The sequence below is a fragment of the Sturnira hondurensis genome, unplaced genomic scaffold (assembly GCF_014824575.4).
Source record: "Sturnira hondurensis isolate 20B ecotype Veracruz unplaced genomic scaffold, ASM1482457v3 Scaffold0001872, whole genome shotgun sequence".
NCBI lineage: Eukaryota > Metazoa > Chordata > Mammalia > Chiroptera > Phyllostomidae > Sturnira > Sturnira hondurensis.
Window position 1 is genome coordinate 12560768 of NW_028074503.1, and position 17809 is coordinate 12578576.

The 17809-nt window shown below is 39.9% G+C and overlaps 1 protein-coding gene and 1 non-coding gene across 25 annotated transcripts in view; one reads left to right on the plus strand and one right to left on the minus strand.

The window, feature by feature from the left end:
* The window catches only part of DTNA (dystrobrevin alpha), a 364229-nt gene that overhangs the window by 220875 nt on the left and 125545 nt on the right, over positions 1 to 17809 (plus strand). For 23 of the 24 annotated variants that reach the window (XM_037032686.1, XM_037032731.1, XM_037032679.1 and 20 more), the window contains one exon: positions 17619 to 17686. In XM_037032686.1, coding sequence (XP_036888581.1) covers positions 17620 to 17686 — 67 coding nt within the window. In that variant the 5' untranslated portion in view covers position 17619. Of the gene's footprint in view, positions 1 to 7905; positions 7978 to 17618; positions 17687 to 17809 lie in introns of those variants that run through there. The other variant, XM_037032714.1, reaches the window with a different exon arrangement.
* On the minus strand, positions 3279 to 3382 carry LOC118980649 (U6 spliceosomal RNA). The gene has a single exon (XR_005065168.1). It is a non-coding gene; the product is annotated as a U6 spliceosomal RNA (small nuclear RNA).

The following is a 17809-nucleotide window of genomic DNA, read 5'->3' on the forward strand; positions in this document are numbered from 1 at the left end:
CATTTATCCCCCCATATCCTGTTAAGTGACATATTTTAAAAATAAAAATGATCATTATTTCGGTTTTTCTTTTTTTGTTTGGCGATAAGAGGGCTAGTTCTCTTTCTTTTCTTCACTATGGAAAATAGTCCCCACCTTACATCCTTCCATAAAATATTGGCATCTAAAGTTTGGATCAACAAAGGCATACCAAACTTTTAAAAACTCTGTCTTTTCAAGGTTTCATGAGCTTGGCTGCTCTACAGACAATCAATGTACCTTAAAGAACAATAAGTCAAGTTTAAAATATTTCCAGCATATGGCACCACCAGGCAACGACTTGATTGCTTGAAAGGACTTCTGTGGACCCCTGTGATCACGACAATCACTTGTGAACTTCAAGGCTCTCATTCTTTATTCTCCTCCCATCCTTAACACCCCATACTCATTTCTTGAAAGGAGTTCTCTAGAGTTTTTATACTAGATGGATTGGCTCAAAGAAATAAATTTGTGAATCAAAATAGACAAAAAATGGCAAGGATTTGTGAAGGCAATCTGATAAGCTAAAAATCATCCCTAAGCCAAGACCCAGGAAATTCACATTCTGATCTTGGCTTTGCTTCTTAACTTGAACTTTTCACTTGTCTTCTGAACTTCATTGTTCTCATCAAGCTGTTCTTTCCCAAGTTGAGAAACAGACACATATTACAAATGGGAAAGTAATGATGAGGAACTTCTTGGTCTGCCTCTTTTATTTACACACTGTAAAGAGACGGGGCTCCGGGCTGACTCATGTGTCAAGCCTAATAACATAACAGCTCATAGCTGCAAGAGACTGTGAGATGGATTTCTATACTATGCTCAAAGGATAACTGTTGGTCCCATACTGTAAACTTCCAAAGTCTCTTTCAACAGCTTTCTGGAGCTTTTAAAAAAATAGTGTTTTAGCGGCTACTTCTCTCAGTGCCTAATCATTTCCAGGTAGCAGTTTAGGCTCATTAAGTCTTTGAAGTCATGAGGATACTATTTAATGCATCGTTGCCCTGGAGCATTGGATGACAATAAAATGGTGGGCGCGCCTTTGTGCCCAGCACCACCAGGAAATGGCTTGAGTGCCCCTCAGCAAAAGCCTTTGTTAAAAAAGAACTGATTTTTCCTGTCCCTAAAAAGGGACAGGAGCCTGCTGCTATCACCCTTTGCTATGTTCTCCTGAGGTCCAGGGACACTTGTTTCCGTAAGTGCAGACAGTGAAGCATGAATCAGGAACACTGGCTTTCAGTATTCACAGATTCAGAGTGGAGACACAGGATGCATCACAGGGGGGATGTTTGTAGCCTCAAAAGTGTGTGCATCGTGCTCTTGGTGCTATTTGACTAAAAATGTTTTGTTCAAGTGCCGCAGTTCTTACTTTGCGTATTTACAACTATTTCTAATGGTGTGTCTGAAGTGGGGGCAGTTTGAAGTATGGGCATCATGAGTCAGAAAAGTACAATGTGTGTGTATGTGTTGTTTGCTCTATTTACATGCACTCACTTGGGGGGCTATAATTCAAAAATTAGCTTTGTTTTCTGTTTCTCTGGACAGGTCTGTTTTCTATATGATCATATATCACTTTGTCCTTTATATTTTTGTAAGAATAACATAACATAATAAAAGCATGCAATCTTGTAATGGGGTCACTATAATTCATTGTGGTACTGGCTTTTAGGGTCATAAAGTTTCCAGTAGTTTGCACCTCATTTATGTACCCTTTGGTTAGCTATTGTTTCAGAGTAGTATGTTTATTATGAATGAGCAGGGTACTGTGTCACCCAGATGATTTTTGGTATGTAGTAAATTGGGGTTACAATGATTCTTCTATTGTGACAGTCAGGTGTGTGATCTCATATGTTAGTGAACTAAAAAATATATTTTTAAAAAATATTTTTATTTTAAAATTATAGTTAACATACAATATTATATTAGTTTCAGGTGTACAACCCTGTAATTATGAATTTATATAACTTAGAGTGATCACCCTAACAAATCTAGTACCCATCTGACACTATACACAGTTATTACAATATTATTGACTATATTCCCTATGCTGTACTTTACATCCCAGTGACGATTCTGTTACTACCAATCTCTGCTTCTAAATCACTTCACATTTTTACCCAGCCCCATACCCCCCATTTCATCTGGCAACCATCAAAATGGTCTCTGTGTCTATAAGTATCTTTCTGTTCTGCTTATTTGTTAATTTTGTTTTTAGATTGCACATATACATGAAATCATCTGGCGTTTGTCTTTCTCTGTCTAACTCATCTCAGTACAACACTGTTGAGGTCTATATATGTTGTCGCAGATGGCAAGATTTTATTTTTTATGGCTGAATCATTTTCCATTGAATATATGCACCACTTCTTTATTCATTCATTTATTGATGGACACTTAGGTTGCTTCCATATGTGGCTATTATAAACAATGCTATAGTAAACATGGATGTATATGTCTTTTCAATTAGTGTTTTGGGTTTCTTTGAATAAATACCCAGAGTGGAATTGCTGGGTACTTCTTTGTCTCTTGTTATAATCTTTGTTATAAAATCTCTTTTGTCTGGTATAAGGATTGCTACCCCAGCTTCTTTTAAAATTTCTATTTTATGAAATATCTTTTTCCTTTCGGTCTCTTTGTGTCCTTCAATCTGAAGTGAGTCTCCTCTAAACAGTATATGTAAGGGTCTTGTTTTGTTACCCATTCAGCCTCTCTATGTCTTTTGCTTAGAATTTTTAATCCATTTGTATTTAAAGTAGTTAATAGATATGTATTTATTGCCATTATATTATTTATATTTTACCTTTTCTCTTCTTAAAGACCTTCTAACATTTATTTTTTTAATTTTTTATTTAATTATTGTTCAAGTACAGTTTTCTGTCTTTTACTCCCATCCCAGCCCACGCGCCCCCCCCCCCCGAGTGCTCCGCACCTCCCTCCCATTTCCACCCCCCCTTAGTTGTTGTCCATGTGTCCTTTATACTAGTTCCTGTAAATCCTTCCCCTTTTTCCCCTGAAATTTCCTCCCCTCTCCCCTCTGGTCACTGTCCCCCTGTTCTCTATTTCAGTGTTCTGGGTTTTTTTTTTTTTGCTTGCTTGTTTGTTTTGTTGTTTAGCTTCCTGTTAAAGGTGAGATTATATGGTATTTGTCCTTCAACACTTGGCTTATTTCACTCAGCATAATGCTTCCCAGTTCCATCCATGCTGTTGCAAAGGGTAGGAGCTCCTTCTTTCTTTCTGCTGCATAGAATTCCATTGTGTATAAAAATATGGAATGCTTCACAAATTTGCGTGTCATCTTGGCACAGGGGACATGCTAATCTCTGTATCGTTCCAATTTTAATATATGTGCTGCTGAAGCGAGCACTAACATTTCTTGTAATAATGGTTTGACAGTGATGAACTCCTTTTAATTTTCTCATCTGCCCTTTGATTCTAAAGGAAAGCTTCACTGAGTAAAGTAATCTTGGCTATAGGTCCTTGCTTTCCATCACTTTGAATATTTCTTGCCATTACCTTCTGGCCTGCAAATTTACTGTTGAGAAATCAGCTGACAGTCTTAATGGAGCTCCTCTGAAGGTAACTAACTGCTTTTTTCTTTCTGTTTTTAAGATTCTCTCTTTGTCTTTAACCTTTGGCATATTAATTATAATGTGTCTTAGTATGGGCCTCTTTAGGTTCATCTTGTTTGGAATTCTCTGCAATCCTTGGACTTGTATGTCTGTTTCTTCACCAGCTTAGGAGAGTTTTTTATCATTATTTTGTCAAATAGGTTTTCAGTTTATTGCTCTCTCTCTTCTCCTTCTGGCACCCATGACACACATGTTGCTACTCTACTCTTGAAGTTGTCCTAGAGGCTCCTTACACAATCCTCATTTTTTGGATTCCTGTTTCTTTCTGCTGTTCCGAATGTGTATTTCTGCTTCCTTATCTTTAAAATTACCGATCTGATCCTCTACTTCATCTACTATACTGTTGATTTCTGGTAATGTATTCTTCATTACAATGATTATATTCATTTCTGACTGATTTGTTCCTCTACTCTTCCCCTAAGTTCATTGATTCTCCTTAAAACCAGTGTTTTAAACTCTGCATCTGGTAGATTACTTGTCTCCATTTTGTTTGGTCATTTTTCTGGAATTTTGTTTTGTTCTTTCATTTGGGATGTGTTTCTTTGTCTCCTCATTTTGGCTGCCTCCCTGTATTTGTTCCTATATATTAGGTAGAGCTGCTACATTTCCTGGTCTTGGGAGACTGGCCCTATATAATAGGTGTCCTGTGGGGTCCGACGGTGCAGCTTCACCAGTCACCCAAGCTGGGCACTCCAGGTGTGCCCCCTGTGTGGGCTATGAGCATCTTCCTTTTGTAGTTGAACCTTGATTGCTGTTAGCACATCAATGGGAAAGATTTATCCTCTGGTCAATCAGATGCAAAAACTGACTCCACAAAGCAGGAATTAATTTAGCAAGGCCCATGTACCCACTGAGCACACCCCTTGAGTGTGTTACTCATGGAAGTGGTTGGGTGGTGCTTCCAGGTGATCTGAAGCTGTCCACTGAGTGTGCGGACTCTGGCATCTCCCAGGAGGTATAAGCCAAAGTCAGCTCCTACCTGTGCCCTGTCTGGGCCACCTAGTATGAGCTACAAAGTGGTATGCAGATGGCTGCTACTTATGCTGTGGTTGGAGGTGCCCAGGAGAGGCCAAGCTATGAACCAAGGTTGGCTGCCCTTAGTTCTGAGCCTGGGGCCACTTAGCAAGAGATACAGGGTATGCTGAGCCCAAATGCTGCTTGTTTTTGAGGTTTTAGGAAAGTCAGCAGCATGAGCCAAGACATGTCATTTGTATGGACAAGCCACTGGAAGGGGACTGAGTGGGCCAAGTAGTTGGGTGTGAGAATCACCAGGGCAGCTGAACAGTGTTAGCAGGTTGATGAAGACTCAGATGTGGCTCCTGCCTGCCAGCATTGTGGGAAAGGGCTCAGCAAAGGAAAAATGGCTTCTGCCAGCACTTATGCCTAGGAGAAAGTTTCCCCTTCAGCCCTCCTTCTGAAGCCAGACAGTTCAGTTCCTCTTATGTCCCTTTCACCTTTCGAGTTGCTGCCCCAGCACTGGAGCTCAGAGCCAGTGAGTCCAGGTAAGTCCATGTGTTGGCCCTTTAAGAGGAATGCCTAGGGCTTCGGCAGCCCTTTGTCTAACTCAGCCAAAATCCCCACTGGTTTTTACAGCCAAAAGTTATGGGGATTTCTCTTCCTGGCACTAGAACCCTAGGCTGGGGGTTTTGGTACCTTGGCCTATTAGGGGGGACCTCAGCAACTGAGCTGTCCCTCCCAATATTTAAGCACCACACGTGGGTGTGAGCCCAGCTCATTGGCACTTCTGCCTTCCCTATCAGTCTCAACATGGCTTCTTCTTTATATCCTTAGTTGTAGGACTTCTGTTCAGCCAGATTTCAGGTGGTTCTGAATGGTGGCTGTTCTGTAGTTTAATTGTGATTTTGATGTGATCGTGGTTCTGAGTACTGCATTTACCTGCACTGCCATCTTCGCTGCAAGCTGGAAAATATTCTTTACTATATTTACCTGTATTAAATTAGACTATATTAATTAAGCAATAAGAGCTAATTAAATGTATTGATATAGATGGGATCAGAGGGTAGTCTGGTTAATTTTAACCAGGAAGCCCCTGAGATCAAAAGTGTGTGTACAATGGTAATGTTTTGTCCAAGGATTCCAGCACTAACCCTCTGGAGTGTAGTTGATATTCTGACCCCCTCTATGAGCCATCCAGGTGTGTTCAAGAATTATTGAGGGAGAAAGTACTCAAACTTGGGTTTGTTTTATGATGGCATTTAGCAGATGCTCCATAATGTTGTTCAGTGTATATGGCAGCAGAATGAAGAAGCTGAATGCTTGTAATGAAAGTCTGTCAGACTGACCTAGGTTTAAATTGAAGCTCTAAAATCTCATAAGTCTCCCTTTCCTCATCGGTAAAATGGGGATAATGGTACCACCAGACCTGAGGATTAAATAAACTCATGAAAATGAGGAATCAGCATAGTAGCTCTCAATAAATGAATGAATTATACTTCGGAGCTAATGAATCTAAGGAGGAATGGGTTGGCAATGCGGCGTGATGGCTACACACAGCCTCCAGAGAGACTTCTGAACTGGCTTTGTGGCTACCAGCAAAGTGATCTTGTGAATGTTTCTTAACGCTTCTCAACTGTATTAGTTTCCTGTTGCTACAACCACAAGTGGCTTAAAACAAGTGTTGTTTATCTTACAGTTCTGGAGGTCCAGAAGTCCCAAATAGGTCTGACTGTGCTAAAATGAAGGTGTCATCAGGGGTGCTGTCCTTCTGGAAATTCTAGAGAAGAATCCATTTCCTCGCCTTTTCCAACTTATAGAAGCCACCAGCATTCATTGTTTTGTTGGCTTTTCCTCCATATTCAAAGTCTCTCTCTTTGCCTTATAAGGACTGTTATAATTACATTGGGCCCACCCAGATAATCAGGATTATCTGTGCATCTCAAGATCCTTAACTTAACCACATTGGCCAAGTCTCTTTTGCCCTGTGGGTACCAGATTTACAAATTCTGAGGATTGTGATGTGGTCATCCTTGGTGTCCATTATTCTTTCTTACTTCATCAGCCTTATGACCTATCTCAGAGTTAGGATAAGAAATAAATAGGATATTTTATGTAAAATGTTTAATTCAGAGCCCACTCACACATGGTAAGCACTTAATTAATATTAACTATTATTATTGTTATTATCATTGAATGAACCTCTTAGTCCCTTCCTGCTACATCACCCAGACATCTGTGCCTCTGCCTCGCAGGGTGATCCACTGGGCCTGCGTGGTCCAAGACCGAAAAGGAAGGAGCGTTCCCACCAGCTATTCTTCCCCACTCACATTCTTGGCAATCACCCACTTAGAGCCATGGTTTGATCGAGAAACAGAGATTACTTCTAGTTGTTTCTTAATTCCAGACAAAATTCTCTTCAGTCGAAGGGACATAATTAAGAGCCTTATAATTCATAGGAAACAGATCCAGGGCAAGAAATAAGGGCTGCCTCTGTTTCTTCTCTCTCCACTCTGTACTCTTGTCAACCCTGGTCTCAGGGAAAGGACCATGGTGTGAAAATGCTATTGTTTCCTGCAGGGGACCTTGAAGCCATTACTTTTGGCTTCTCATACACTCTGCCTGTTTCTTTTCCATGTGGCCTATTTAATTCTGGCATGTGCATTCATTAACTCCACACTCTTGGCTGTGCTTTTATTGGATAGCAATCATTAGAATCCCTACAATGTCATTGCTGTTTTCTAAGATATTTTATATTACATTAGCCTGAGATATTCTCCATAGAGACAGTGTGTGGGGGGAAAAGAAAAAAATAGCATGGTATTAATTAATATTTAACTTAATATTAGTGAGTTGATTTCTATTCCACTTTTTATCAACACATTAAACTAGATTGGAAAGTGGTTAAATTTAGAAATGTAACCTTAAGTCCTCATTTTCAGTGAGAACAAAATAGTTCCTTCTGCAATCTAGAATTCTTGAGATTTAGCCTTTAAAAGTATTTGTTCTGTCCCAAATAAATTATCTAGAAGAATTAACAGGGAAGAAAGGAATTTCTTTTCTTTTCATCTAGTAAACATATCCCATGATCTTCTTATACTTTTCATGTGCTGTATTTGGACCCCTTTGTTCACCTTACACTTTGTTACTGGTTTTGAATGCATAAATACATAATCATATCAATGATTCCACCTCCCTCAGCCCTCTTCCATCATTTATCCGCCCATATCCCTTCTCTCAAAGGACAGTTTGCTTGGGTGGCCCCCAGAGCATGTCATCCAAACCTGACCTCCCCAGAAAGAACTCAAGGGCCATGATTACTTCCTTCTGCCTGTCAATCACAAGTGCCATGTCCTCCCTGTGTGTCCCTCACCAGGTATGTTTTAAAAACCAACTAAATTAATTACACTAAAAGGACATTGCTGCTGCTCTCAGGGAAATTTGTATTTTTAAGGGCATACAATTAATTTTTGTCCAGTTTTACTGAGGTATAATTTGATGGTTTTGATGGCTTGAGTCATATTCCCTAATAAACATAGTAATGAAGACAATGAAGAAAGGAACTGAGTTTAGGAAGAAAAATGAAAGACAAGAAGGAAGGTTGGATTAGAGGAAGAGGGAATAAAATAGAAAGAGGAGAGGTGGAAGAAAATGAAGGGGTAACTGTAGAAGATAAAAGCACCTGTGACTTGTAGGTTTCTTTCCTTAGCAAAATTGTGGCATTGCATAACTCTTTAACTCCATCCTGCCTAGCTCCTGTCGGCATCTTCTAATGCATGTCTTAAATTATGCTTTACCCCAATTCAGCGTGTGTGTGTGTGTGTGTGTGTGTGCGCGTGTGTGTTGGCAATGTCCTGTCATCAATCACTACCATCAGGAAAAGAAGAGCTATTCCCAGGAGTCTCATGCAGTGCCATTTTGGTCTTTCTCAAGAGGCCCTTGACCAATTAATCTCTCTGAAGCTCAGTTTCCATATGGGTAAAATGGGAATAATACAGCATTATGGCATTCTTATAAAAACATAATGAAAAATTATCTGCATAGTACTTGGAACATAGTAAGCTTTTTTGTAAAATAGTCATTGTTTCAAATAGTGGCAATTATTCTTACTCTTGTTATTATTGAGTTGGTCAAAAAGTTTGTTTGGTTGTTTCTGTAAGATGGCTCTAGTAGCACTTAGCTGTCTTTAATTTTATTGGAAACAATGTTTTTAGATTGTATTGTGACAGCTGTTATATCAGTACACATTTAAAAAACATCAGAATTCGTGGGTTTGGGGGTAACCACTTTAATATTAAAGATGGAAGAAAATATGCAATATGGAATATTATGGTTTATTATTTCAAGAAAGGTAAAAATGGAACTGAAATACACACAAACAAGATTTGTGCAGCATATGGAGAGGGTGTACTGACCTCTCAAACGTGGTTTGAGAGGTTTCATGCTGGAGATTTCTCACTTGAACAGTGCTCCACAGTTGGGTAAACCAGTTGAATTTGATAATTGAGACATTAATTGAGAACAGTCAATGTTATACCATGCAGAAGATGGCCCACACACTCACAGTATCCATATCAATAAAACTATTGGTGAAAATGAAAACTATGTCTTTTATTTTATGCAGAAAACCATGACTTTTTGGCCAACCCAATATTATTTGTTCTCTGAGAAAAAATTAGATTTTTCTTGTCCTATTGCAGAAAATAGTATACTTACCTGCTTCTCCCTTTGCCACCTCTCCAAACTTAGTGCTCCCCAATCCCAAAAGTAAAAAATAGACATAAAAATAGGAAAGCATGCAAGCCTTCCAGGCCTACATCTTGATTCTCAGTGCTCTGTCCTATACTTCCATTCTCGTTCCTTCCCCAGCTCTCCGCATGGAGACCACACTCTTAGAAGCTAAGAGAACAATGAGCCCACAGAATAAGGAGTTGTGCCACTAATGATTTAAAGCACATTGGATTTTTCATATGAGAACTGTTGCCTGACACATAAATATTGAGTTGTATGTCCAGGCACTCCGGTTTCTACCACGAGAGGAGCTCATCACTGCCTTCTCCCATCATCACTGCTCCACCTTGACATCTTTCCTGTTGTCTTGGCTTTAGAAGTCCACCACCAGCCTTCTTAACTCTCCCCTGGGCAGCCACTCTGTACCCGCATTTATTGGAACCGGCTGCTCCTTTTGCTAAAAGTTGGTGCTACCTGTGAAATAAAACTACCTTTGATTCTCACCAGGTCCTGGCCTTCTTCCCCTAACCCAGCCCAAGCAAGGGACTAGAATTCCTTCATTTGCATATCCATGGACATGAACCTTTGAGTGGAGTGAAGGTCTATCTATATCTTTAATCAAATCATTAAAAGGGTCTAAACNTTGACATCTTTCCTGTTGTCTTGGCTTTAGAAGTCCACCACCAGCCTTCTTAACTCTCCCCTGGGCAGCCACTCTGTACCCGCATTTATTGGAACCGGCTGCTCCTTTTGCTAAAAGTTGGTGCTACCTGTGAAATAAAACTACCTTTGATTCTCACCAGGTCCTGGCCTTCTTCCCCTAACCCAGCCCAAGCAAGGGGCTAGAATTCCTTCATTTGCATATCCATGGACACGAACCTTTGAGTGGAGTGAAGGTCTATCTATATCTTTAATCAAATCATTAAAAGGGTCTAAACCTTAAAAGAAGTTGAAGGCTAGACAGCACTGTACTGCTTAACCAGCTAATACATTCTGTCTTGTCACAGCCTTTCACTAAAAGGCTAAATTTAAGTCAGTCACTTGAAAAAAATTGAAATTACAATCCGTAAAATTTTACTTTTATAAGTGTCCATGTATACGTAGTATAATCTCACTGTGATGAGGTAGTAAAGCTCAAAAATCTGATTACAAAATTTGGGGCTGTCTTATTAGTCTGAAGACAGATTAGTGGAAAAGTCTTCTCATGACAGAGGGGAGGGGACTTTTCATTTCTTTGTTTTCATTGAGTAGATGTGTAGAAAAGAGAAATAGACCTATGTTTACTGACAATAACATCTTACACTAAATCAAAAGTTTCAAACAATTGAAAGTCATTTCCTAACACTCTCCTGCCAAAGTTTAAGACCTGGGCAGTCCCAGCAGGAGGACAGGAGAGACCCTTGACTCAGTGTTAAGGTCAGCTATAGTTCCACCATGGCCACGTGGGCTTATCCACATAACATTACTGCTCTTGATACACACGCATGCAAAAAAAAATACATTGCCCCAAGGCGTATCATATTGGATAAAACATGGTTATCTAAAAAATCTGAGGTTCCAGTGCAGCTCTGGAGGCAGTGGTACAGACCACCCTCTCTTTGTGGTGCTCTTTCTTAGGGACATTGGGGGTCCTTTTGATCAAGCTCTTAGGCAGAGTTCCCAGTCCATCATAACTTTGAACTTCACATGACAGAGTTCGAATTTGGATCATCTTCCTTCTAAAAGGTTTCTTTTCACTCATGCCAAGCTGCTCCCAGTGTCCCCCTGCAATCCCTAATCCCTCACTAATAGGAAGGGGGAGGGGAGGGCGATACCAGCTGGTCTGGAGCAGGAGTCCGAGCCTTGTACCGAGGCAAATGAAATCAGATGAAGCCAAACAAAACCCAATGTCCTTAAACATCCTGAACACTCTTACCTCAGAACAGCAGGTTCCTTCCTGACTAGAAATTACCACTGAGAGCCATTCTTTCCAGGGTAAAAATGGTTTTCTCATTTTCAATGGCATCTTCTGTTTTTTAGAAGTTTGCCTCACTAGGGGCCCATATCAATGTATGTATACATTTATATATATTTACATTCCCCAAAGAATTAATTACTTCTCCCTTGGCTCAAAATGTATTTTACAGTGTGTCTTACCAGTTAGAGAAACATACAGGGTCTGGCACAAATAATGCCCTCTTTTTATTACAAAATCATAAGCATGTAATTCTCTAACATAACAATGTCACACTCAAGTGCACCATATGACATTTTAGGTGAAATGTTCAAATTAAAACTAAATTATTACACCCATGTTATTACCTGACCAACCACACTCAAGCACGTGTTACTCCTGTTGGACCGTGTATTACAAAGCAACATAAGAATTTCAACATAATGTTTTGCAATTAAGTTCATGGTCAAACTCAACTGGTATCATACTTCGAACTCAAACCTGGCTGTGTATCAGGAACACTTAGGATGCTTTTTAAAAGCACAAACGCTTCGCTGCAACCCCAAATTCAGCGCAGCCCCATATCTGCACGCTTGATCCAGTCTCCAGGCTGCTGTGATGGGCAGCCACAGCAGACAGCTACTGTGGCAGATACACTTCAGGGAAGATGGAATCCTGAAGATAGCCGGCTGGTCATTACATTACAGTAGTGTCCCCCTGCCCCTTGTCCCCCCAAACAGAACCGAAATTCCAAGAGCAGAGGATGACGTTCAAGGTAAAAGGCAAAGTCAGAAATCCACTCCAGCCATCTATTTTAGTAACAGCATGTTCCTCCTTCCGGGGGCTCATCACAATCAAGGACGAGACAGTAAAAGCAAATGCAATTATATTTCGCCTCAGGAAAGAGCTCTGAATACTTTTTTATTATTTAGGACTAGACTGTAAATCTGCAAAAGTTATATCAGAGGCCTCTTTCATTAACAGAAATGGAAACGGGCATTTAGATGCCACCAATAAATCAATTAAAGGAGGAATGGAGCTTGAAATGGCTTTCATTGCAGTTATTAACTTCGGAGAGTGGGCAGCGTTGGTGATTGCTGAACCCCGCATCTTCTTGTTACCCACCTGGAGCAAAACTGAGGAAAAAAAAAGCGTAGGAACTGTCCCATCGTGCTAACCACGAGGCCTGCAAGTCTTAAAGGAAGTGTTTGCTAAAGTGCAGCAGAAGCAGGCAGAGCCAGACGTTGCTAAAAACATTGCTGGCTCGCGTGGGCTGCAACTGCAAGAGTGTGAATCAGTGTGCAAGCTGGTGTGTTTACATGTGTCCAGGTTTACATAAATCTGGAGCCTGGGAATTATTTTAATCACCATGACTATTTCCAGTATAACTATGTTTTAAAATAGGAGAATTTCATTAAGAACTAGAGGAATTTCTCAGTGAAATTTGAGAAAGCCGTGGGCCCTTCCATTCTCCTTTTGGCCTGTGAATCATCTCCCCTACCTGTTCACAAGGTTATAGGGAAAAGCATTTTAGAGTCTTTGGAAATATACACAAGTGTAAGATACCATTAGGGTAAGCTTCTACCTTTCAAATGTCTTCTGTGTCATGGGGAAGAGAAAGGTATATTATGGGTGATGTTGGATTTGATGTGCGAAGGAAGTTACTTTGGGATGTAATATTTCAATTACAGTATTTCAGTGTGAATTTACTCTTACTGTTCCAAAAGACAGTTCACTTTTCTTCTAACAATCTATGTGCTACATTTAGATTTATTCTTTGTATCTTGCGGTCTCCACACTGTTCTTCTCTGTTACTTCATTCCTCCCCCATATATAAGGGCAAAGAGTTGGGACTCTCCCGATCCTGTTTACAGCCCTGTTTTGATGACCAGGCCGGAACAAGGGCAGCTTAGTGAACTCACCTCCCACTGACTCGTTGTTGCCACGAGGGCTGCAGATCGGTTCCCATCGTGTGTGAGGTGCTATGGGAAAGCAAAAAGCTCAGGCGCTCTCTGCTCTTCTCCGTGTGACCTGCCAATCACCGCTTACTATGACTGTGTCCTCAATCTATCTCAAATCGATCCTTCAGCATAAAACAGAATATTTGTGGTCCTGAATCATGCATGGAAATATCCAACTAACCGGACTCTTCCCTTCATCACGTGCTCCCACCCCCCACCACCCTGCCTACCCTGTCTCTCCTTCACTCACCATGCGGAGCCACCTTGACAGAATCTAAATCTGAACACATCAATTCCCTACATAAATGGTGGGTGGCACCCGGTCTCCCAGGGGAAAACCTGTCCTGTCCAGATATGACAACTGAGGCTCTCTACGTCCGACGCCTGTTCGCCTCCCCAACATGTCCATGCACGCTTGTGCCCAGGGATGCTGAGGGAATCCCAATTCCCAAGTGCACCTAATACACTTTTTGAAATTCCATGTTTGTTCATGATTCCTTCTAACTATAATTACCCTGAGTTCATTCTTTTCTGTCTGGAAAATTCCTATTCCTCCTTTAAAACTGTTCCAGAGTCACCCATTCTTCAATGCCTTCCCTATCTAGCAGTACAGACCTAGAAATAAACTTCATTACCTACCAGTACATGCTTTCATTGTTGTACATACTACACCATATTGTAATTATGTTAAAATAATTTGTTTCCTCTTATAGACTATGAGTTTCTTAAGGGAAAGGATCGTGTCTTATTAATCTTGGGGTCTCAAGAAACTAGCAGAGTGTCTGATGAATTATAGCTACATTACAAATACTTCTTAAGGAAATGAGTGGAGAGATTCTCTTCAGTGAAAACAACACACACCCTGTATAATTCATGGGACTGAGCTCTAGTAAACATCTGACCATTGCTTATTTACTCTTCTTAGTTTTTTTGTTTTTGTTTTTGTTTTACTTTTTGCTCTCTTGACATGTATGTAACCTTCCAGTCAATTCTAAGGTTGTAAGTATCTCATCTACACGAAGGAGCAACAGACACTAACCAGTTAGGCCTGTTGGTGCGCCACCCAGCCTGTGACATCATGTTATCACAGATGGGTTGTTTTCCCCTTCATCTCCTGCATAGGACTTGGGGCAGCTACAGTTACACGGAAATTCATAAAAAGCCAAGCTTCACAATTTCAGAAGCAAAATTGCTCTGTAAAAGCCCTCCTTTCTTCCCCTACTGACAGTGTGGCTCTTCCCTTTTACTAAAGGCGTGAGGATGTGGTCGGGCATTATGTGTCTCAAGTTAAATGGGAAGCCAAGGCGCCCACAGTGGTGCTCCTCGCCTGTTGAGACCCGTGAGCTTGCTTTGCCCACGAGTCCGCCTATTGAATCAGTGTAACCCATAAACTAGCATGCCCCTCCTTTTTCGCTCCCATGACTGTCATTAATAGGTAATAAATGAGTATTCTCAATTTTACCTAACAGTGATGCCCCCCAAGTGATGCGGGGGTGAATGAGAAGTATGTAATTTTTCCTTTTATATTCATAATTATATTTTGTGCTTTCTATTATTTCACACCACTGAGTTTTTTCTTCTTTTCCTGATACAGTAGACATCTAACTGAGAAGTGAGAATTAATACCTGTTGTGTGGCTAATAATGGCTCTTCTATGGGTTAATTAGCCAAAAGATGGTGATGAGTAGACTGAAAGGTAACATCGGTGTTGTTTGCATTTATTTCAACTTCTGTTTCATAAGACAAGGTTTGGCTTTAAAATATGTGGCTCTAGATCATAAATATAAATTAGCTTCTCTCATTTCAAATAATTAATTTCTGAAACTAGTGCAAATTGAATCTCACTCTTTTATAAGTCAGTTTTTGAAAATATAATTGAAAGTCCATTTCACAGAAAGCAAACTTAGCTCTTATTTTTATTTCCACTCTATTTTTGTTTTACTTCTTTTTTTAACTAAATATACATCGCATTTGTTGATTGGATTTTGCTGGGCACTGTGAAGAATTTAGAATTCTTGAGATTGCTGCTTTCAAAAACCTTGAAGAGAGACACAAAACGTTAACTAGAAAAAGAGATGTGACCATCAGTACCAACCAAGTAGTGCAAACTGAAGCCCTGGGAGTTCAGAAGCCTGTCTTTACCTCCCTGACATTTTCATTTCAGAGCTTTCCAACCTGCCATCCTTTGTGGTTTATTTTCAATGTTTTTTTTTTATCTTGTTCCAATATTTAGACAGATGGAGGAACAAATCATTGTTCTCTCCCCTGTCTTTTTTTTTTTTACTCTACTTCTGATCCTCTTGAGATAAAAATTTGGAGCTATAGCCATCCACATTATTTTGTGAATGTCAGATTCTTATCTGCCCTCTTCCTCTGGAGTAAAAAAGATAGAGTTATGTGAACCAGGACGGCTGTTTTTCTCCAGATCTCTAGATATCAACCATACCTGCATGATTAAAATCTTATAAAAAGAAAGTATTTGGTCATGTTCAGCAGTGAATTGTTACCAAAGCTTCATGAGTAACTCTGTTCCTTTTTGGTTATCGTTCAACCTGACCCTGGTTCAATTACCACCCATTGGGAAGGGGTACACACTTCTCTTAACTCTGTAAACTGAGGCTGATCCGTGCCCTTCTTTTCTTCTCTGACAATAGGCAAATGATCCTTGAATCAAAAGGAACTAGTGAGGCTGTTTGGCTGACTTCACACTGGTTTTCACCACCAGTTTTTCCTTTTATTCTCAGATGAGTCATTTTGTACAGAGCACTCTAACCTTTCCATCTGCCTTCTGCGAGTAGTTCTGCTCAATTTATCCCCAGGTAATCAACCTCTCTCAATTTCATATACCTTTCCTTTCATTTCTACAGCTATAGTTACCTCATTCTGCTTTTAGGCTTTTGTAGCTGCTCCACTAGAGTGTAAGCACCTGGAGGATGGGAACTGTGACTAGATCCCTGTTTTATGACCAGAGCTTCGCTTGGGGTCAGGAGTACAAAAGGTACTCAGTAAAGATTCGTTAAGCTCAGCATTGAGAGAAAGGCATAGTCAGCTATGGAGGCCCGGAGGAAAGGCAGCAAACCCAGCCAATCATAGGGAATTAGAGGGGATTTCAAAGGAAGATACACCTAAATTGAGACCTGAAGGGTAACTGTAAGTTTGCTAAGCATAGAGAGAGGGCAAGCCAGGCCAAAAAAAAAAAAAAAAAAAAAGCATGGACAAAAACCATATTGGAAAAGAGCANTAGTCAGCTATGGAGGCCCGGAGGAAAGGCAGCAAACCCAGCCAATCATAGGGAATTAGAGGGGATTTCAAAGGAAGATACACCTAAATTGAGACCTGAAGGGTAACTGTAAGTTTGCTAAGCATAGAGAGAGGGCAAGCCAGGCCAAAAAAAAAAAAAAAAAAGCATGGACAAAAACCATATTGGAAAAGAGCAGGCTCTAGTGAAAGGCAAAAAAAGATCAGCTATGCCTTATATCTACTATGCCCAAGAATCAAAATATAATGGGACAGATCTAAATGTATGCACATATGTGTATATATGAAACTTTAGTTTTTAAAAGCATAATTAGGTATAATAAAAAATCAACTCCATCAACCTGTAAAACCCTTAACATTTAGCCCAAGCCCTCTATCAGACCAAGCAACATTTCCATTAACTTTCTCATTACTTCCTTTTTCCTCAAGTGAAAAATTTTTGTATTTTTTTCATTCTCCATTTTTAGTGTTGGTATTTTTAAGATAGTTCCACTGCAGACAGTATTTTTATTTGCATGGAGAGTTGTGAACCTAACCCCGTGCATGAAATTATGTGTAGAAAAACTGTTGTGTGTTCCAAACACTCAACTTAGAAGTAAACATTTAGAAAATAACCTGCTTCTAAATTGATGTTTTGGTGCACAAGGGACAATTTGCAGCAGAATGTGGTTGAAGGCATACCAGTCGTGGAGTTCAAACGTCTGTGCCTTTCACTTCACTAAGTTCATGAGACTTTCAGTCTCATCATTTGTTAAATGGGATTCATTATGTCTGCTTTATATTCTTCATAGAAACTCTCAAAATTAAAGAAGAATCTATATATGTAAAAATGAATCACCTAACAGACTCTGAATGGTTATGTTTAGTTGTAATATGAGATGATCTTCTACTGTGAATATTTTTGTTTTAGAAAGTAAAACATGTATCCCCCCTCAACCAACTCCAACTACATTATATAGGGGGAAATATGTACAGCAATTTAAGTTAATAAAAGTAGAACTATATATTTAAAACAGGGTTAAATAGCTTATCTCTGTGTTTATGGCATAGCTGCAGCAAATGTGTTTACATAGATATGACTGTTTGCCTCATTAGCAGGAAGGTGATCTACAATGTACCTGTTTTGTCTCACAGAATGATTGAAGATAGTGGGAAAAGAGGAAATACTATGGCAGAAAGAAGACAGCTGTTTGCAGAGATGAGTAAGTATGGAACTTTTCAGGAAAACCCCACAGTGTCCACTGAATGTACGTGAAATCCTATGACCTGTGTACTTATATTAGAATCCCAAATTTCTTGCATAAAGTGTAAACTTGGGCATTTTT